Below are 21,980 nucleotides of genomic sequence, written 5' to 3'. Positions count from 1 at the left end.
TACTACTGGGCGGCTAATATAGCCATTAGAAAGTGGGTAGTGGGGGAGCGGTCGGTGTGGGAGCAGATGGAGGCAATGTCATGTCGAGACACAAGTTTGGGAGCACAGATAACGGCACCTCTTCCGTTCTCGCCAGCCCAATACTCCACAAGTCCAGTGGTGGTTGCCGCTCTGAGAATCTGGGGGCAGTGGAGGAGATATAAGAGAGCGGACGGAGGATCGGTTTGGACCCCGATTTATAATAACCATCGGTTTGTACCGGGTAAGCTGGATGGTGGGTTCCGGATATGGCAAAGGACAGGAATTAGGAGAATGGGGATCTATTTATCGACGGGAGCTTCCCCAGCTTAAAAGCCTTGGAGGATAAATTTGGATTGCCAGCAGGGAATGGGTTTACATATTTGCAGGTGCGAGACTTCTTGAGAAGACAGGTTCCGGCCTTCCCGCTGCTGCTGACATGGGGGATACAGGACAGAGTAGTCTCCAGTACCTGGGTGGGAGTGGTCAAGGTATCAGATATTTACCAGGAACCTTTGGATGTGGAGGAAATTGCGGTGGAGGAACTTAAGGGCAAGTGGGAAGACGGGCTAGGAGGAGGAATAGAGGCGGGTCTGTGGGTGGATGCCCTAAGCAGGGTTAATACATCTAAATCATGTGTCAGGCTTAGCCTGGTACAATTCAAGGTAGTCCACCAGGCACACATGATGGTGGCCTGGATGAGCAAGTTTTTTGGGGTAGAGGACAGGTGTGTGAGGTGCGCGGGAAGCCCAGCAAATCATGTCCATATGTTTTGGGCATGCCCAAAGCTTAGAGGGTTTTGGCAGGGTTTTGCTCAGGCAATGTCCACGGTACTCAAAACACGGGGGGGGGGGGGCAGAGTCCGGAGGTGGCGATCTTTGGAGTGTCGGAAGAGCCGGAAGTTCAGGGGGCGAAAGAGGCCAACATCTTGGCCTTTGCATTCCTGCTATCCCGGAGACGGATCTTATTAATATGGAGGGACTCGAAGCCCCCGAGTGTAGAGACCTGGGTTAGTGACATGGCTGGGATTCTCAGCCTCGAGAAAATAAAGTTTGCCTTAAGAGGGTCAATGATTGGGTTGACCCGGAGGTGGCAGCCATTCGTCGACTTTCTCGGGGAAAATTAAAATATCAGCAGAAACAGAATTCCAAATGTGGGGGGTGGGGGGAAGAGGGCCGGATTGTTGGGGTGTGTGAAGGTTGTGATGGGGTGGAAATGTTTATTGTACCATGTTTGTGTCGCTGTTATTGTCATTATTATAAAAACTTGCAAATACCCTAATGAAAATATTTTTTTTAAAAAGAAATCAATTGTCAGAAATCCGTTTGTCAGAAATCAATAGGTATACTCCCTCCTTAAGGTTGAGTGATATGTAAGAAATAAAGTCCAATAATCTTATAAAATGTTTAGAAATTTATTGATTATAAGAACAGCTCTCTGGAAGCCGCTGTCAAAGGAACCTTGGTGAGTTTGTGCAGTGCACAGTGTAGATGGTATACACAGCTGCTACCAGGCATTGGTGGTGGGGGGGTCTGAAAGTTTACGGAAGACAGGCTACTTTGTCTGAGATGGTGTTGAGCTTCACTCATCCAGGAAAATGGAGAGCATTCCATCACACTCTGACTTGTGTCTTGTAGATGGTGGGCAGATGTTCGGAGATGAGTTACCCGCCTCAAGATTCTTAACATGCTCTTGGAGCCACAAGATTTAGATGGCTAGTCCAATTCAGTTTCTGGTCAATAGTAACCTCCAGGACGTTGTGAGCCTGTCCCCAGTATGAGTTAGTTTATGTCTCAGCAGATTTCCTGTGCTTTTCAAACTCTTCCCACATTCAGAGCTTTTAAACTGTTTCGTATACGTGTGAAAACGTTGATGTTTTCTGAGCTGCAATGACTGAATCCCTTCCACACAGAACTGGTGAATGGCCTCTCTCCAGTGTGAATTCACTGGTGTTTCATCATTTCATTTCTGATTGTATACTACTTCCCACAGTTTGAACATTTTCTGGTCTCTCATCAGAGTGAACAATTTTGCATGTTCTGAGATAGGAGAAGCATGCAAATCCCTTCTTACACAGAGCAGGTGATTCAGTCTCTCCCCAGTGTGAATACCTTTGTGCTGACTGAGGTGAGACAAAGCAGTAATCCCCTTTCCCACACATGAAGCAGGTGAACAGTGTCTCTCCAGTGTGAACATGCTTGTGTTCACTGAGGGTGGAATACTGCCTGAACTTCTTGCCATGCTGAAAGCAGACGCATGATTTCCCCAGTGTGAACACGTAGATGTTCTGTAAGGTGGGAAGCACAAGAAAATACTTTTGCACACATGGAGCAAATGAAGGGCCTCTCCCCAGTGTGAAGACGTAGATGTTCAGAGAGGTGGAAATAACAAGTGAATCCTTTCCCACACATGGGGCAAGTGAAAGGCCTCTCCCCAGTGTGAACACGCTTGTGTTCCATGAGGTGGGAAGCACAAGTGAATCCTCTCCCACACATCAAGCAAGTGAAGGTCCTCTCCGCTGTGTGAGCACGTAGATGTTCAGCAGTATGGGAAGCACACATAAATTCCTTCCCACACACGGGGCAAGTGAAGGGCCTCTCCCCAGTGTGAACGCGTAAATGTTCAGTGAGGTAACATAATTGCCCAAAATTCTTCCCACACTGAGAGCAACTGAACGGTCTCTCCTCACTGTGAACTCGTTGATGTTGAATTAAACCCTCATTGCTCTTCAAACACTTCCCACAGGCAGAACATTTAAAAGGTCTTTCCTCACTGTGAACTTGTTGATGCTGAATTAAACCCTCACAGGTCTTCAAACACTTCCCACAGACAAAGCATTTAAAAGGTCTCTCCTCACTGTGAACTTGTTGATGTTGAATTAAACCCTCACAGGTCTTCAAACACTTCCCGCAGACAGAGCATTTAAAAGGTCTCTCCTCAGAGTGAACTTGTTGATGTTTAATTAAACCCTCATTGCTCTTGAAACACTTCTCACAGAGACAGCATTTGAAAGGTCTCTCCTCGGTGTGAACTTGTTGATGTTGATTTAAACCACCGGAACTCTTAAAGCTCTCCCTGCAGACAAAACATTTGAAAGGTCTCTCCTCGGTGTGAACCAGCTGGTGTTGAATTAACCCCACATTGCGCTTAAAGCTTTTCTCACAGTCAGAACATTTGAAAGGTCTCTCCTCAGTGTGGACTAGTTGGTGTGACACTAGGTTAAATGACTGAGCAAAACCTTTACCACACACAGAGCAGGTGAATGGTTTCTCCCCAGTGTGAGTGTGTCTATGAATTTTCAGCTGAGATGGGGATCTAAATCCCTTCCCACAGTCCCAACATTTCCAGAGTTTCGCCATGGTACAGGTGTCCATGCCTTTACCTGTTTAGATGATCAGTTGAATCTTGACCACATGCACACGCATAACGTATATGGTTTCTCCAGGCTGTGAATGGTGTCCAGCTGTGTAACTGGTTAAAGCTCTTTTATTAATCACTGCACAGGAACAGTTTCTCTCAGGTATGTGTCTCGGGTCTTTTCCATCAACACTGATGTTGGAAAACGTTTCTCAGACAGAACAGAAAAAAAACTCTTTCCACATTAAAAGGCTGAACATATTCAGGTTATGATGAACCGAGAGACTGCCACATCTTAAGGTGATGTTTGGTTTGTGTTTTCCATCTGGAATTCTTCTGGTTCCAAGAACCTGAAAGGGAGGTTTACAGAAATTATCACTGCCAGTCCAGGATAGAAATTCAGAGCAGTCAATTCTAGTTCCTATGGAACATTGTTCCCCACTGTTTCTGCAAACATTTAGTTCAATATAACTAAATTGAGTAAAACTCAGCAACAAATTCCAAACAGAAGCAAAGGTAACTTCAATCTGAATGTGATTCCCGGTGTCCATGGGACAGTCCAGACCCTGAACTGCCCAATGACCATAGAATACAGCAGCGGTACTGGTGAACACCACATCCTCCCTCTCCAGATCCTTCCAAACATGGTCACAGCCACAGAAGAGAGGCAGCAACTGGAATGGTTCCCCCAATTCCTGCCATGGCTTCCACCCATCTTGAAACTAACAATTCCTGTTTTAACCAGACCAAGAACAGGTTCAGGAGACGATCCTCCAACTTACCATCGTCCACTTACACATTGACAGCCAAACATTTGAGGTCTGCAGCTGAAACATGACCAGATGATGAGGAGCAGCCATGTCAGTTATCTATTCTGGGCTGCAACCTCTCGCACTGAATATACACATGGCCCACAGACTCCTGCAGGTTGTAAATATCACCAGCAGCCTGGGAGTTGATAAAGCTGCTCAAAAACCTATTACCCAGGTTGCCCAACGATGAATGGGAGGATTGAGAAAAGTAGCAAAGACAACAAAGCTTGAGAGCACTTTGGGTAAAAAATAAACAGATTGGGTGAGAGTAACGAATGGAATGGAACATTAGGACAAAGATGATGATGTCAGTGAGAATTAGAAAAATATCATAGCTAAAGTCTGCAGATTTAATGAATGAAATAATGACAACAAACAAGATGAAACAGAGCAATATAAATGAATGAGTTTGGTTGAATAACTGTTGTGGAGACATGGCTACAAAGAATCCAATGTTGGGAACTAATTATTGCAGGATGTTTAACTTGTCAAAATAAAGGTAGAATGAAAAAGGAGGGAGCTGTACTGATAAGAAATTACAGGATGACTTCCGGGTCGCGGCGATGCAGAGCTAAGCCACGCGAGTCGGCAGCTCCCGCAGAAACGGACTTTTGGGCCCGCTAACGGAGCCCCAACGGACCTGTAAAAAAAAAAACCCGTGGGGAAGAACGGAAGAAGCCCCCTACAGCCCTGCATGGACCGGACCCACAGTGAAACGGCAAGGAAAGCGGCCCTGGAGCAGCGGGAGAAGAAAGAAGAAAAAAACAAAATGGCGGCGCCCACAGACAGAGAGGAGATGAAAGAGTTCATCAAGTGCTGCTTCGAGGAGCTGCGTAAGGAGATGGTGGCGCCTATACTGGCAATGGTGGAAAAACTTGGAGCAACCCAGAAAGCCGAAGAGGTGAAGATTAAGGAGATCCAGGAAAAAGTGAGTGAGAACGGCGACGAGCTCGTGGGCCTGGCGGAGAGAGTGGAGCGGCACGAGGCGCTGCACAGGACGTGGGCGGGAAGACTCGAAGTGGGACAATGCGGAGATCAGAATATACCCGGACTGGAGCGCGGAGGTCGCTAAGCGGAGAGCGGGTTTCAACCGGGCCAAAGCGGTGCTGCACCGGAAAGGGGTTAAATTTGGAATGCTGTAGCCAGCCCGACTGTGGGTTACACATAATGGCCAACACCACTACTTCGAAACGCCCGAAGAGGCGTGGACCTTTATATTAGCTGAAAAATTGGACTCTAATTGAGGGTTTGTGTGGGAGGGGGGTGTTTGAGGGGTGAAGTATGATGTTTGTTGTACATAGGGGGTCAACCACGCGCAGGAAAGGATATATTGGCTGGGGGAGAGGGACAAGGCCATGACAGGAGCGGCGCCATGGGGGGGGGGCAGGCTTTGGGAAGCGCGGGGCTTTTCCCACGCGCGGCAAAAAAAATAAATAAAAAGGGCGGGAAGGGGACAAAGGAATGTACATTGATTGGGAGAGTCCCACACGGGGGGGTTAAAGGGATGACGGGGGAAGCCGGGGTCAGCAGGTGTCAGCTGACTTACGGGAGGGATATGGGGGAGCAAAAAAGCTAGACGGGGATCTAGCAGGAGGGCGGGGAAGGGGGGGGAGAGGAGGGAGGTGGGGAAGGGGGGGGGGGAGGGTTGCTGCTGCACTGGCCGAAAGAGAACGGGACACAGAAGAGGTGGCTGGGACGGGGGTCCCCCACCTGGGGACTGAAGAGTGAGGGAGAAGCGGACAAGGGACTGGCCCAGAAAAGGAGATGGATAGTCGGCGGGGCGGGGGGGGGGGGGTGAGAGTCCCTCCAATCCGGCTGATAACGTGGAACGTGAGGGGCCTGAATGGGCCAGTGAAGCGGGCTCGAGTGTTCGCGCACATAAAGGGACTGAAGGCAGATGTGGCAATGCTCCAAGAGACACACCTGAAGGTGGCAGACCAGGTCAGGTTAAGAAAGGGATGGGTATGACAGGTATTTCACTCGGGATTGGACGCAAAAAATAGAGGGGTGGCAATTCTGGTGGGAAAGCATGTGTCATTTGAGGCCAAGACTATCGTAGTGGATAATGGAGGGAGATATGTGATGGTGAGCGGTAGGTTACAAGGGACGTGGGTGGTGTTGGTAAATGTATACGCCCCGAACTGGGATGATGCTGGATTCATGAAGCGCATGTTGGGGCGCATTCCGGACCTGGAGATAGGAGGACTAATAATGGGAGGGGACTTCAATACGGTGCTGAACCCAGCACTGGACCGCTCCAGATCAAGGACGGGAAGGAGGCCGGCGGCGGCCAAGGTACTTAGGGGGTTTATGGATCAGATGGGGGAAGTGGACCCATGGAGGTTTGCAAGACCGCAGGCCAGGGAATTTTCTTTTTTCTCCCACGTGCATAAGGCTTACTCCCGGATAGATTTCTTTGTTCTGGGCAGGGCGCTCATCCCGAGAGTAGGGGGGACGGAGTATTCGGCCATAGCCGTTTCGGACCATGCCCCGCACTGGGTGGAACTGGAGCTGGGAGAGGAGAGGGACCAACGCCCACTGTGGCGGCTGGATGTGGGACTGCTGGCCGATGAGGTGGTGTGTGGGAAGGTGAGGGGGTGTATTGAAAGGTACTTGGAGGCCAACGACAACGGGGAGGTGCGAGTGGGGGTGGTATGGGAGGCGTTGAAGGCGGTGATCAGGGGAGAGCTGATCTCCATCAGGGCTCATAGGGAGAAGATAGAGGGAATGGAAAGGGAGAGGTTAGTGGGGGGGATCTTTCGGGTGGACAGGAGATACGCAGAGGCCCCGGAGGAAAGATTACTTGGGGAAAGGCGACGGCTCCCGACGGAGTTTGACCTGCTGACCACGGGCAAGGCGGAGGCACAGTGGAGGAAGGCGCAAGGGGCGACTTACGAGTACGGGGAAAAGGCTAGTCGGATGCTGGCGCACCAGCTCTGTAAGAGGGCGGCAGCGAGGGAAATAGGGGGAATCAAAGATGGAAGGGGAGCCACGGTACGAAGTGCAACGAAAATAAATAAGGTATTTAAGGACTTTTATGAAGAGCTGTACAGATCCCAGCCCCCAGGGGGGGAAGGGGGGATGAGGCGATTCCTGGACCAGCTGGGGTTCCCGAGGGTGGAGGAGCAGGAGGCGGTTGGTTTGGGGGCACCAATTGGGCTGGAGGAGTTGTGTAAGGGTTTGGGGAGCATGCAGGCAGAGAAGGCCCCGGGGCCGGATGGGTTCCCGGTGGAATTCTACAGAAAATATATGGACCTGCTGGCCCCGCTACTAGTGAGGACCTTCAACGAGGCAAGAGAGGAGGGAACCCTGCCCCAGACAATGTCGGAGGCGACAATCTCCCTGATCCTAAAGCGAGACAAGGATCCACTGCAATGTGGATCGTACAGGCCGATTTCGCTCCTCAATGTGGATGCTAAGCTATTGGCGAAGGTACTGGCCACTAGGATTGAGGACTGTGTCCCGGGGGTGATTCACGAGGACCAAACGGGATTCGTAAAGGGCAGGCAGTTAAATACCAATGTGCGGCGGCTCTTAAACGTGATAACGATGACATCGGAGGAGGGAGAGGCGGAGATAGTGGCAGCTATGGACGCGGAAAAAGCCTTGGACCGAGTAGAGTGGGAGTACCTCTGGGAGGTATTGCGCAGGTTTGGGTTCGGGGGAGGGTTTATTAGATGGGTTAAGCTCCTTTACTGCGCCCTGGTGGCGAGTGTAGTGACAAACCGGCGTTAGAGGTCAGAGTACTTTCGACTGTACCGAGGGACGAGACAGGGGTGCCCCCTGTCCCCCCTGTTGTTTGCATTGGCGATCGAACCCTTGGCCATATCACTTAGGGAGTCTCAGAAATGGAGGGGGATAGTCCGCGGGGGAGAGGAGCATCGGGTATCGCTATATGCGGATGACCTGCTGCTATACGTGGCGGACCCAATGGAGGGGATGGTGGAGGTCATGCAGACTCTGAAGGAGTTTGGAGAGTTTTCGGGCTACAAGCTTAATGTAGAGAAGAGTGAGCTTTTTGTATTACAGGCAGGGGACCAAGAAAAAGAGGGATAGGGGACTGCCGCTGAGGAGGGCGGAGAGGAGTTTTCGGTATCTGGGGATCCAGATAGCCAGAAGCTGGGGGGCCCTACATAAATTGAATTTGACGAGGGTGGTGGAGCAAATGGAGGAGGATTTTAAAAGATGGGACATGCTCCCGCTCTCGTTGACGGGTAGGGTGCAGTCGGTCAAAATGGTGGTCCTTCCGAGGTTTTTGTTCGTGTTTCAGTGCCTCCCCATCGTGATCACCAAGGGCTTTTTCAAGAGAGTAGGTAGGAGTATTATGGGGTACCTGTGGGCAAATAAGACCCCGAGGGTTAGGAGAGGGTTCTTGGAACGCAGCAGGGACCGAGGAGGGTTGGCTTTGCCAAACCTAGAGAGTTACTACTGGGCAGCAAATGTGGCGATGATCCGTAAGTGGGTTATGGAGGGAGAGGGGGCGGCATGGAAGAGGATGGAGATGGCGTCCTGCAAAGGAACGAGCCTGGGGGCGTTGGTAACGGCACCGCTGCCGCTCTCGCCGACAAAATACACCACAAGCCCGGTGGTGGCGGCAACATTAAAGATCTGGGGCCAGTGCAGAAGACACAGGGGTGCAATGGGAGCATCGGTGTGGTCCCCGATAAGGGGTAACCACCGGTTTGTCCTGGGGAAGATGGACAGGGGCTTCCAAGGCTGGCATCGGGCAGGGATAAGAAGAATGGGGGACCTGTTCATTGACGGGACATATGCGAGTCTAGGGGCACTGGAGGAGAAATTTGAGTTACCCCCGGGAAATGCATTTAGATATATGCAGGTGAGGGCTTTTGTGAGGCGACAGGTGAGGGAATTACCGTTGCTCCCGGCACAAGATGTTCAAGATAGGGTGATCTCGGGGGTATGGGTCGGGGAGGGCAAGGTATCGGAAATATACCAAGAGATGAAAGAAGAGGGGGAAGCACTAGTAGAAGAACTGAAAGGTAAATGGGAGGAGGAGCTGGGGGAGGAGATTGAGGAAGGGCTATGGGCCGACGCCCTGGGTAGGGTTAATACCTCTTCCTCGTATGCCAGGCTCAGTCTGATACAATTTAAGGTGGTTCACAGAGCGCATTTGACGAGGGCGAGGCTGAGTAGGTTCTTTGGGGTAGAGGATAGATGTGAAAGATGTTCAGGGAGCCCGGCGAACCATGTCCATATGTTTTGGTCATGCCCGGCATTGGAGGGGTTCTGGAGAGGAGTGGCGGGAGTAATATCCCAGGTGGTGAAAGTCCGGGTCAAGCCAAGCTGGGGGCTAGCAATATTTGGAGTAGTGGATGAGCCGGGAGTGCAGGAGGCGAAAGAGGCCTGAATTCTGGCCTTTGCGTCCCTCGTAGCCCGGCGAAGGGTCTTGCTATTGTAGAAGGACGCGAAGCCCCCTAGCCTGGAGGCCTGGATTAACGACATGGCGGGGTTCATAAAATTGGAGAGAATTAAATTTGCTTTGAGAGGGTCTGCACAGGGGTTTTACAGGCGGTGGCAACCGTTCCTAGATTATCTCGCGGAGCGTTAGAAGAAGGTCGATCAGCAGCAGCAGCAACCCTGGGGGGGGGGGGGAGACTGTCTGAGGGGATGGACGAGTGGGAGATAGCATGGAGGGTGGGGGGAAACGGTACGCGCGGCCAAGAACCAATGTATACTATCTTGCCTTGTATATATCTTGCTCAGGGAGAATTTGCGTTATTTTGTTACGGGGGGTGGGGGGGGTTATTGTTTGTAAGGGGAAAAAATTGTGTTGTTAAAAAATCTTAATAAAAATATTTTTTTAAAAAAAGAAATTACAGGATAAAAACAATAGAGAGAAAGAATCATCACTGCGGCTCATCTCCCCAAATTCAAAATTATCAACATGTGAAAAACAAGAAGGATTAGTTTGGGAGGAACTAAGAAACAGAAATTGTTGGGGAGCATTGTTTATAGGTCCGTTAACAGAGGGCGTAATTTATAATCAACCAAATAGATCTGACAAGAATGAGAAATTAAAATAAATGAGGATGAGTAACGGTATAATACTGTAGAAATAAAGGGGCCCAAGTTGCAACAAATCCCCTGGGACCGCTGATCTTGCATCCTCAGCTTTTCAGAGAACGTTGCAGAGTGGATCCATTGGGTCACATAATCCAGAATTCTAGAAATCCAGTGGGACTCTGACACCGTATCCACCCGCCCCCCCCAAAAAAAACTCCCTCTTCCTTTATCAATATGGCCGCCGTCTGTCCCGCCTCACAGAATCAACTCAGCTTTCCTTTCCCAGAATGGCGGCTGATTGCCTGCGTCACCCTTACCTGCCAGTGAGAAGTAAGCCCCGCCTCCCTGATTCCCACTCGCAAGATGGCGGCCAGCGAGTCCGCTCCCTGGGGGTCTGTCACCGCGGTGTTAACACTGGGCATGTCCTGTTGCCTCTTATTTGGGGCCTCAGACCTACCCCAGAAGTTTGTAAAGTTTTCAGGCCAAGTAAGGTTTCCATTCCTACCCTGTGCTCACAATCCGCTCCCGCCTCCCAAACTGTGCGCTCCTCCACATTCCATCACCATCGCTAACACTGAGCATGCTCAGAGCATACACCGTGTCGGCACCTGCGCACTAGAGAATAGTCATTGATAGGGGACTGCCTGCAGCTCATGGTGTTCTGGGTAAAGAATCCACCATTGGCAAGAAAATCGATTGGCCAGATCATGAACACATAAATTGTGAATAAAGATCGGATGGCACAGCAGTTAGATGTGCTGCCTCGCTGCTCCAGGGATCTGGCCTTCGGTGACTATGTGGAGGTTGCACGTTCTCTCATTGTCTTTGTGGGATTCCTTCGGGTGCTCCAGTTTCCTCCCAGAGTCCAAAGGTGAGTAGGTCAAGTGGATTGACCGTGATCGATGCACAGCATTATAGGCATAGGGTCTGCCGCCATGGGGAACGGGCCGGGCGTGAGGTGCGGGCGCGTGGCTGGCCGAGGAGGGGTTATGGCTAGTCGGCGGGGGAGGGGGGTGGGTAGCCCCCTGATCCGGCTGATAACCTGGAATGTAAGGGGACTGAACGGGCCGGTCAACAGGCCCGTGTGTTCGCGCACCTGAAGGGGCTGAAGGTGGATGTGGTCATGCTCCAGGAGACACACCTGAAGGTGGCAGACCAGGTAAGATTGAGGAAAGGGTGGGTAGGTCAGGTGTTTCATTCGGGGCTGGATGCCAAAAATCGAGGGGCGGTGATCTTGGTGGGAAAGAAGGTGTCGTTCGAGGCGTCGAGCATTGTGGCAGACAATGGTGGTAGGTACATAATGGTTAGTGGTAAGCTGTAGGGAGAGAGGGTGATACTGCTCAATGTGTATGCCCCGAAATGGGACGATGCGGGTTTTATGCAGCGCATGTTGGGTCGGATCCCAGATATGGAAGTGGGAGGCCTGATAATGGGGGGAGACTTGAACACGTTGTTGGGTCCGGCACTGGATCGCTCTAGGTCTAGGACGGGTAGGAAGCCAGCGGCGGCTTAGGTGCTGAGGGGGTTTATGGACCAGATGGGAGGGGTGGACCTTTGGAGATTTGCAAGGCCGGGGACTAGGAAATTCTCATTCTTCTCACATGTCCATAAGGCTTACTCTCGGATCGACTTTTTTATTTTGAGCAGGGCGCTGATAGCGAGAGTAGAGGATACTGAGTACTCAGCGATAGCCATTTCGGATCATGCCCCGCATTGGGTGGATTTAGAGCTGGGGGGGGGGGAGAGGAACCAGCACCCATTGTGGCGTTTGGAGGTGGGGCTGCTGGTAGTCGAGGAGGTGAGTGAGTGGTCCAAGGAAGCATAGAGAGGTACCTGGAGGCCAACGATAATGGTGAAGTCTGAGTGGGGATGGTATGGGAGGCGCTGAAGGCGGTGGTTAAGGAAGAGCTGATCTCCATTAGGGCCCACAAGGAGAGGAGAGAGCAGAGGGAGAGGCTGGGGGGGGGGGGGGAGATGGTGAGAGTAGACAGGAGGTATGCGGAAGAGCCTGAGGAAGGACTGTTGAGGAAAAGGTACAGCCTCCAGGCCGAATTCGACCTGGTGACCACCAGGAAGGCGGTGCAGTGGAGGAAGGCCCAGGGGGCGATTTTTGAGAATGAGGAAAAGGCTAGCCAGATGCTGGCGCATCAGCTCCCGAAGCGGGACGCAGCTAGGGAGGTCGGGGGAGTTAAAGACAGGGGAGGGAGTGTGGTGCGGAGTGGGGTTGGCATCAATGGGGTCTTCAGGGACTTTTACGAGGAATTGTAACGGTCCGAGCCCACACTGGAGGAGGGAGGGATGGGCTTCTTTCTGGACTAATTGAGGTCTCCGAAGGTGGAGGAGGAACTGGTGGCGGGATTGGGGGCCCCAATTGGGCTGGAGGAGCTGACCAAAGGGATAGGGAGCATGCAGGCGGGGAAGGCACTGGGGCCGGACGGTTTCCCGGTCGAATTTTATACAAAATATATGGACCTGTTGGGCCCGTTGCTAGTTAGGACCTTTAATGAGGCAAGGGAGCAGGGGGCCTTGCCCCCGACGATGTCCCAGGCACTGATCTCCTTGATCCTGAAGCGGGACAAGGAACCCCTGCAGTGTGGGTCTTACAGGCCGGCTTCGCTGCTGAACGTAGATGCCAAGGTGCTGGCGAAGGTCTTAGCCACGAGGATTGAGGATTGTGTGCCGCAGGTCATCCACGAAGACCAGACGGGGTTCGTGAAGGGAAGGCAGTTGAACGCGAATGTGCAGAGGCTTCTGAATGTTATCATGATGCCGGCGAGGGAGGCGGAGGCGGAGATAGTGGTGGCGATGGACGCTGAGAAAGCCTTCGATAGGGTAGAGTGGGTGTACCTGTGGGAGGTGCAGAAGAGGATTGGGGTTGGGGGAGGGGTTTGTCAGGTGGGTCAGGCTGTTGCATGAGGTCCCGATGGCGAGTGTGGCCATGAACAGGAGGAGGTCTGAGTACTTTCGGTTACACCGAGGGACGAGGCAGGGGTGTCCCATGTCCCCCCTGCTCTTCGAACTGGCGATTGAACCCCTGGCTATGGCACTGAGGAAGTCGAGGAACTGGAGGGGGTTGGTGCGGGGTGGGGAGGAGCATAGGGTGTCGCTCTATGCGGACGACTTGCTGTTATATGTGGCGGATCCGGTGGGGGGAATGCCGGAGGTAATGAGAATCCTCAGGGAATTCGGGGATTTCTCGGGGTACAAGCTCAACATGGGGAAGAGCGAGCAGTTCGTGGTTCACCCAGGGGACCAGGAGAGGGGGATTGGCGAGCTCCCACTAAAAAGGGCGGAGAGGAGCTTCAGGTATTTGGGGATCCAAGTGGCCAGGAGCTGGGGGGGGCCTGCATAGGCTTAATTTCACAAGGCTGGTGGAGCAAATGATGCAGCCGTTCAAGAGGTGGGACGCGTTGCCGCTGTCCTTGGTGGGTAGGGTGCAGTCAGTCAAAATGACGGTGGTCCCAAGGTTTTTGTTCCTGTTCCAGTGCCCCCCGTGTTTATCCCGAAGGCCTGTTTTAGGCGGGTCAACGGGAGCATAATGGGGTTTGTGTGGGCGCGAGGGACTCCGAGGGTGAGAAGGGTGTTCCCGGAGCGGAGTAGAGAAAGGGGGGAGCTGGCACTGCCCAACCTCTTTGGGTACTACTGGCCGCCAATGCGAATATGGTGCGCAAGTGGGTGATGGAGGGGAGGGGGCTGCATGGAAGAGGCTGGAGATGGCAACCTGTGTGGGTACGAGTGTGGGGACGCTGGCAACGGTGCCGCTGCTGCTCCCTTCAAGGAGGTATACCATGAGCCCGGTAGTGGCGGCTGCCCTTAAAATCTGGGGTGGAGGCGGCACAGCGGGGAAGTTGAGGCCTCGGTGTGGACCGCAATACGGGGGAACTACCGGTTCATCCCAGGGAGGATTGATGGAGGGTTTTCAGGGTGGCACAGGGCAGGGATACGAAGGTTGGGAGACCTATTTGTGGACGGGAGGTTTGCGAGCCTTTGTGAGTTGGAGAAGTATGGGCCCCTCCCCGGGGAACACCTTCAGGTACTTACAGGTGAGGTCGTTTGCCAGGCGGCAGGTGGTGGAATTCCCGTGGCTGCTGCCACGCACAGTACAGGACAGGGTGCTCTCGGGGGGGGGGGGGGGGGGGGGCGGGAGTGAGGAAGATCTCGGAAACTTACCAGGTGATGCAGGAGGAGGAGGAGGCCTCAGTGGTGGAGGTGAAAGGTAAGTGGCAGGAGGAGCTGGGAGAGGAGATCGAGGAATGGACGTGGGCAGATGCCCTAGGGAGGGTGAACTCTTCATCTTCGTACGCGAGGCTCAGCCTCATACAGTTTAAGGTGCTGCACAGGGCACATATGACCGGGACAAGGATAAGCCGTTTTTTTGGGTGTGAGGACAGGTCTGTTAGGTGCTTAGGGAGCCCAGCAAACCACACCTATATGTTCTGGACATGCCCAGCGCTGGAGGAATTTTGGAAGGGCGTAGCAAGGACGGTGTCGAGGGTGGTAGGAATTACGGTCAAACCGGGCTGGGGGCTCGCAATATTTGGGGTGGCCGAGGAGCCGGGAGTGCAAGAGGCGAAAGAGGCCAGTATTCTGGCGTTTGCGTCCCTGGTAGCCTGGCAGAAGATTCTTCTTCAGTGGAAGGACGCGAGGCCCCCAAGCGTGGAATCCTGGATCAATGATATAGCGGGGTTTATTAAGTTGGAGAGGGTGACATTCGCCTTGAGAGGGTCGGTACAAGGGTTCTTCAGGAGGTGGCAACGGTTCTTAGACTTCCTGGCAGAACGGTAGACATTGGTCAATGGCAGCAGCAATGCGGGGGGGGGGGGGTTACTTTATTTATGTTTAAATACACTGGGGGATCTGACGGGGTGTATATATTTGCTATGTTGGCTCTGTGTTAAGTTGGGGTGTTAATTTATTATTTTTGTACAGCGGGGAGGGGGATATGGAGGGTTGTTTTTTGACTGTGTTTTGTATTTAACCCTGTTGGGTTCCTTTTTCATTTTGTTATTGATATTCTGTGAAAACCTAAATAAAATTATTTTTTTTATAAAAGAGATAGAGTGCTCTTTCAGACGGTGGGTGCAGACTCAATGAGCCGAATAGCCTCCTTCTGCACTGGTGGGATTCTATGGATTTACCTTTGTCTCTGATGCAATCTGCAATTAACAATCCCTCCCCAATATCAGATAGAAAAAGGTGCAGTCTGATGATCCACATGGCTTAGCGTTTGTGCCGCTGTTACTCATTGCTTACATTAATGACCTGGACTTTGAATAAATAACACAATTTCAAAATTTGCAGCTGATACCACAATTATGGCATACGACTAAATAATAGACAATGCAATGGGAAAACTAATGTGTGGTGTTGTGACGTCCCTGGAAATCCAGAGAGCGGGTGCAATTCTCTGGGGATGGGGAATTTGAATACCATTGCGGCACATAGTCAGTCACATTTTTATTCAATAAAGGTCTAATGATGATTATGTTGTCATGAAATTCATAAAATTAGGGATGCATACCATAAATGATTTTTTTAAAAGCAAGACGACAGTGTGTCTGGCCAGTGAAGTGGCAAATGATGATATGTGACAATGTCCTTTGGTATGAAAAATGTAAACAATAAGAACGTGAAGAAGAATTTGGAAATGGTAAATTTATTTAATCTGTTTAGTTCTAGTCTAAGTACCAGGGGAATGACAAAGTCAATTGGGTGAAAGGGTGTAAAGGATTTGCAAGGGTGACATCAGAATTGAGAGTTTCCTGTTAGGGTGAAAGACTGGAGCTTGGTTTGAATTTTTTTTTAATAAAGAGATTTCTTCTATTAGTAATAGGATAGGGTAAATGTGGCATCAACGCTTCCACTTCTGGGAGAATCAAAGCCTGCCTACCTACTCACATTTGCCAGCACTTGGCCCATAGTCTTGAATGTTATGATGTGCCAAGTGCTTATCCAGGTACCTTTTAAAGGCTGTGAGGCAGCCGGCCCCTACCACCCTCCCAGGCAGTGCATTCCAGACCGTCACCCCCACCTGGGTAAAATAAAATGTCCTCAAATCCTCCCATAAACCTCCTGCCCCTCATCTTGAACTTGTGTTCCCTCGTAACAGACCCTTCAACTTAGGGGAACTGCTGCTCCCAATCCACCCTGTCGATGCCCCTGATAATCTTGTGCACCTCGATCAGGTCACCCCTCAGTCTTCTCTGCTCCAGTGAAACAACCCAAGCCTATCCAACCTCTTTTCATAACTTAAATGTTCCACCCCAGGCAATATCCTGGTGAATCGCCTCTGCACCACCTCCAGTGCAATCACATCCTTTCTATGATGTGGCGACCAAAATTGCACTCAGTAGTCCAGCCGTGGCCTCATCAAAGTTCGAAACAACTCCAACATGACCTCCCTGCTTATGTAATCTGTGCCTCGAATGATAAGGGCAAGTGTCCCATATGCCTTTTTCACCAAACGATCAATCTTCCCTTCTGAGTTCAGAGATCTTTGGACAAACATGGCAAGGTCCCTTTGTTCCTCAGAGATTCGCAGTGCCGTGCCATTTATTGAATACTTCCATGTTACATTACTCCTTCCAAAGTGTATCACCTCACACTTTTCAGCCTATTTGACGAACCCCGTCTACATCTTATAACCCAGGACACTCAATCTCACTGTTAACCACCTGACCAACCTTTGTACCATCCACAAACTTACTGATCCTACCATCCACATAGTCATCTATGTTGCTTATATAAATGACAAAAGATGGAGGCCAAGCACAGATCCCAGGGGTATACCAATGGAGGCTTCCAGTCACTAAAGCATCCATCTGTCATCACCTGCTTTGAGAAAGAATCATCTGGACTCGAAACATGAGCTCCCTTCTCGCTCCACAGGTGCTGTCAGACCTGCTGAGATTGACCAGTATTTTCTGTGGTTGCGTATGTCATCACCAGCTGTCTCCTACAGCTAAGTCAATTGTATCCCATGTGCAACTGCCTTTTCTATAAGTCTCCCACTTGGGACCTTGTCAAAGACTTTGCTGAAATCCATGTAAACCACATCAAGAGGGGGGCGGAGGGGGAGGGGGAGAGGACGGGTAAGGGGAAGGGGGAAAGGGAGGGGAGGAAGGAAGGAAGGGACCGCCAGTGAGAACCATCTTCATGTGGGTGGACCAGAGGAACTCCAGCGATCAGACTCATAGCCCTACCAAACCATGTTTACGGGTAGTATACAGTGATTTTGGGTACCTCTCGTATTTAGTGGGTAATTGAAGGGTTAATTGTGTTCAATAAATATCTTTGAATTTTGAACTTGTGTTTGGGGTGTGTTCTCCTCATAAATAAACACACCTTCGGTAAACCTTTGAGTAAATGAACTGGTTGAAAGTACCTAAGGTTTTACAGATACAACTTTTAGCATCACAGACGGTCCTTCAGTAAGATGTGATACGTTGCTCCGAAGAGAACCTTCAACCTAATATTCTCCAATGCTCTTTCTGAGCCTGAAATAAGAAGTCAAATTCTCCATGTGACGGTGAGTCTTAAGTGAGTGACGGATTAATACAGATTTTGATCAGTAAAATTGGGCAATAAACGAGTGCCAGGATTCTCCAACCCCGCGCCGGGTTGGAGAATCCCCAGGGGGATGTGAGAATCGTGCCCCGACGTCGGTTTCCTGATTCTCCTCCGTCAATTCTCAGGTGCCTGTAGGATTCCCGCCACGCCGGTCGAGGGCCATTGAAAACGTCCCCCCCCCGGCGATTCTCTGGTCCCCGATGGGCCGAGTGGCCGCCGGGTTTCGCCGGCATGGGTTACTCAGTTCCCACACAGCGGGACCTGGAAGGTGTGTCTGCGTGTGCTGATCTGGAGGGGTGGCCTCCACGGTGGCCTGGCCCACGGGCAGGGCCTACCAATCGGTGGAGGGGCTGGGTCCATGGGGCCTCTGTTCCTCCGCGCTATTGCTAACTTTTGGTTGGATCAATTGGTTCTGTTATTTAATCTTTGCTCTCGAGTCGCCAGGTATCTTTATGATACCGCCATGAGGTTCAAGTTCAAGTAATGATCAATAACTCAACATACCAATTAGTAAGATTCAAATGAAAGCACATTTATTATACACAGTAAATCGCTACCCATGCATAAATTCTACTTCTAAGCTACTTCTACAACTAACAGGCCTATACTTAGCTTTGGACTGGCTCGCTAGGTCAGGGTAACAAATGGCCTTTTGTTCAGGTTCTGAGTCTGCGGGATTCAAAAGCTGGTATGGACTGGTAGCTAGGAGCGCCTATCTCATAGCGAGCGTTGACTTAAGACTTATGTTCTTTTGGCGGCAGCTGAACAGGTCACAGTCAAGCGTTGGTTCGCGTGGCTGAGTGACCCTGTCAAGAAGGATGATTTGAACTTGGGGGCTTTACTTTCTAGTCCCCAGGGGCTTCCCGCCTTTCGGGGTGGACCCCGTACCTGGTTTCAAGTGATTGGACTTCGTTCCAATCGCTTGGTTCGATTTCTCTAATACTGGAGCGGTTCCCTGATCGATGGGCGGTCTTGAGGTGTCCGTTACCCTCTTTTGTATTGGCTCCTGCTGGCGCCGAGGAGTCTGGTTTGGCCTAGTTCATCTCAAATGTTTCGATTGTTCCCGGGGATCGCTCATTAGTATGTAGATGGCTGCTACATTATTATGCAGATGGCTGCTTGTATCGATGCTGTCTGGGCTTTTGCAGAGTTTAATACACAGTAAACTTGCATCTGCTAGTTTCTGCCTGTGTTGGCTGACTTTCCCTTCAGCCTTTGCTGTTCTCCATTTTAGGTCGGGAGTTGGCCAACCCAGGTGGCTACAGCGCGAGTTGGCCCCTGTCGGGTTCCCCCATATTGCCTGGGGGCCGGCGCGGAGAAGGGATCGCATGCGCGGAATCACACCGCTCTTACTGCACATGCGCGGAATCATGCCGGCTGTTCCATGCATGCGCGGACTCACGCCGGTCATTCCGCGCCAACTGAAGCGGTGGGGACAACTCCGCCGCTGACCTAGCCCCCTAGGAAGAGGAGCATTCCCCATTATCAGGGACCATTGACGCCGGAGTGGTTGGCGCCGCTTTTCACACCGGCATGGGGACATCGCCCATTATTGGAGAATCCCGCCTGAGGTGTCTGGAAAACAAGACTTAAAACCTGTACATAGCATTAGGATAGCGGAGAGTGGGAGGGATTTAGTGCAAGCCAGACCCCTACCCAAATCAGTTACCAGTACCCCACGGCAAATGCTGCACTTCAAAAAAGCCATGACCAGTCATGGAGCGTGGGAGAAAGTTCTCAACAAACATTTGAATCCTCAGTGCCCCAAGTGTTTTCAGTGGGGTGACACTCCGATATCGGATCAGGGATCTGAAGGAGAAAATTGCTGGTGACATGTCCAAACACAGGTTGATAAAAGGGCCTCCAAAGTCACTAAGGCGATTGCGATCGCAGGTTGCTTTGATGAACTACGTGGAAGTGAGAGAGAGATAGTCAGGATTAAATGGGACAGAGAAGCCCAGTTATACAAATTGAGAGCAGACACAGAGAAATTAGTTAACCAGCTTCAAGAAGAGAAAGAAACTCAAACGTCCAAAATAAAGGAAGACAAAGAGGAACAGTTTACCCACATGAACAGGAGAAAGATACCCAGATCACACAAATACTGCAAGTCTTGGTGGGTGCCACCATGCGCATTCACCAATTAGGAGCCGATGTAGCACAGAGAGAGGAGAGATACCGACTGAATCCCATACACATGAGCCAGTTTTAGGCTCAGTGACATAAGGCAAATCAAAAATTACAGCGTGCCATTAGTGACAAAGACAGTACGCCAACACAATTATAAGAATTAAAATTGAAATGCAGCACCCTGCAGGCTGCAGTAAATGTTTTACACCAAGCAGGAAAATACAACAGTGCCCACGCAACTGACCATACCAAATGCCTGCGCGGGATAGAGAGACTACAGTCCCAACTAGCTATTAAAAGAGGGGTGTGCGCTTACAGCTATGCATTCCAGAGATAGTGACCCAGGGGTAGAATGGGAAGAATTAGAAAAGGCTGCCTGCAGCTATGTGACCACCGGCCCCATTACTGACTGGGGACCCCCAACTCCGTTCCAAGCAGCGGAGTCCACCGCACTCCCTGAACTATACCCAGAACCGATCCCCATTCCGATGAATCAAGGTAACACCCTACACCATGATCCAGCTCACTAACATTGCAAAATGAATCGGGATATTCAAACCCTCTGGAAACTCAAACGCACTTTTTGGCAATGTCTCACAGTACCTGGTTCTAAATAGCCTCGATGAGGCAGAGGAGGTTAAGCTAATATTATTATGAAGTGAAGATGCTGGCATTGGACTGGGGTGGGACAGTTAGAAGTCTTACAACACCAGGTTAAAATCCAACAGGTTTGTTTTGAATCACCAGCTTTCGGAGCAGCTACTTCATCAAGTGAATGACCTGAACCAAGACACCCACCCCAACAAGCAATCCCACCACCCCAAGCACCCCCACCAGCATCCCCACCCCCACCAGACACACACTGCCACAATCATACCCACGCCCATCAGCACACACACCGCCACAAATCACACCATCCCCATTAGCACCCCCACAAGCACACCCACCAGCACACACACTTCCACAATAACACTCACGCCCACCAGCACCCATACCCCCACCAGCACACACACCACCCCAAATCATCCCCACCCCCACCAGCACACCCACCCCCACCAGACACACACTGCCACAATCATACCCACGCCCACCAGCACACACACCGCCACAAATCACACCACCCCCATTAGCACCCCCACAAGCACACCCACCAGCACACACACTACCACAATAACACTCACCCCCACCAGCACCCATACCCCCACCAGCACACACACACCACCCCAAATCACCCCCACCCCCGCCAGCACCAACACCCCCACCAGCACATACACCGCCACAAATCACACCCATCCCCACCAGCACACCCACCAGCACACTCACCCCCACCAACACCCCAACCCCCACAATCGCACCGACCCCCACCAGCACCCCCACCTGCACATCACATCCCCACAAGCACACCAACACCGCCCCCCCCCCCCCCCACACACACACACAAGCACCCCCACAAGCACAATGCTTCAACTGCTGGCCAACCCAACCATTTCATCTGGGACTGTATAGCCCCACCCAACTACCCCCCTCAACTGACTCCACGTTTATCTGGTGAAGGACCCCGACCCATGCCCCTGGTAGGACCGGCATGACAGGTCAATATAACTCCAATAGAGAACCCCGACAGTCCTTTCGGGCTGTAGCCCCAAATAGAATAAGGAACAGACACATGACGGTGGCAGGCTTCACCGACATGGGCGTATAACACCACATGGGATAGTGAAGGGAGACCTGTCGTAAAAGGCCAGGTAGGAGGCCAACCGTCGAGTTCCTATGGGGCACAGGGAGACCCCTCACTACTCTGAACACATCCTGTGACCTCGACTGCACGTGGTGCACTCGCAGGACAATCACGCTGAGCATTTTTACAGGACATTTACAGGAGGGGGCAGAAGCTGCCTCACTATACTCTAGGTTAGGGCACCTGATCTGTTACCATCCAGCTACCTTGGTCAAAATTCACCATGAGACAGAGCATAAATTAGGATCCGACATAATGTGAAAATGCAACTTGTCTTTTGACCCAGCCAATTCCTGCATCTGGTTGATGCCAACCACTCGTGAATCCACGGT

The 21,980-nt window shown here is 51.3% G+C and overlaps 1 protein-coding gene across 2 annotated transcripts; it reads right to left on the bottom strand.

Moving 5' to 3' along the window:
• Positions 1 to 1,413: 1,413 nt before the first annotated feature.
• Positions 1,414 to 10,812, bottom strand: LOC140410281 (uncharacterized). Of its 2 annotated transcripts, none has more exons than XM_072498248.1 (2): positions 10,717 to 10,812; positions 1,414 to 3,725 (listed from the first exon to the last, which is right to left on the bottom strand). In XM_072498248.1, exon 2 carries the CDS (start codon positions 3,390 to 3,392, stop codon positions 2,223 to 2,225), a length of 1,170 nt encoding a protein of 389 aa, XP_072354349.1. In that variant the 5' UTR covers positions 3,393 to 3,725; positions 10,717 to 10,812; the 3' UTR covers positions 1,414 to 2,222. The 2 variants fall into 2 exon arrangements, with proteins under 2 accessions (XP_072354349.1, XP_072354348.1); XM_072498247.1 differs by having other exon boundaries at positions 10,529 to 10,778.
• Between the last annotated feature and the right edge of the window lie 11,168 nt (positions 10,813 to 21,980).

The sequence above is a fragment of the Scyliorhinus torazame genome, chromosome 4 (assembly GCF_047496885.1).
Source record: "Scyliorhinus torazame isolate Kashiwa2021f chromosome 4, sScyTor2.1, whole genome shotgun sequence".
NCBI classification, from domain to species: Eukaryota; Metazoa; Chordata; class Chondrichthyes; order Carcharhiniformes; family Scyliorhinidae; genus Scyliorhinus; species Scyliorhinus torazame.
This window is presented reverse-complemented; position numbering and strand designations above follow the sequence as displayed.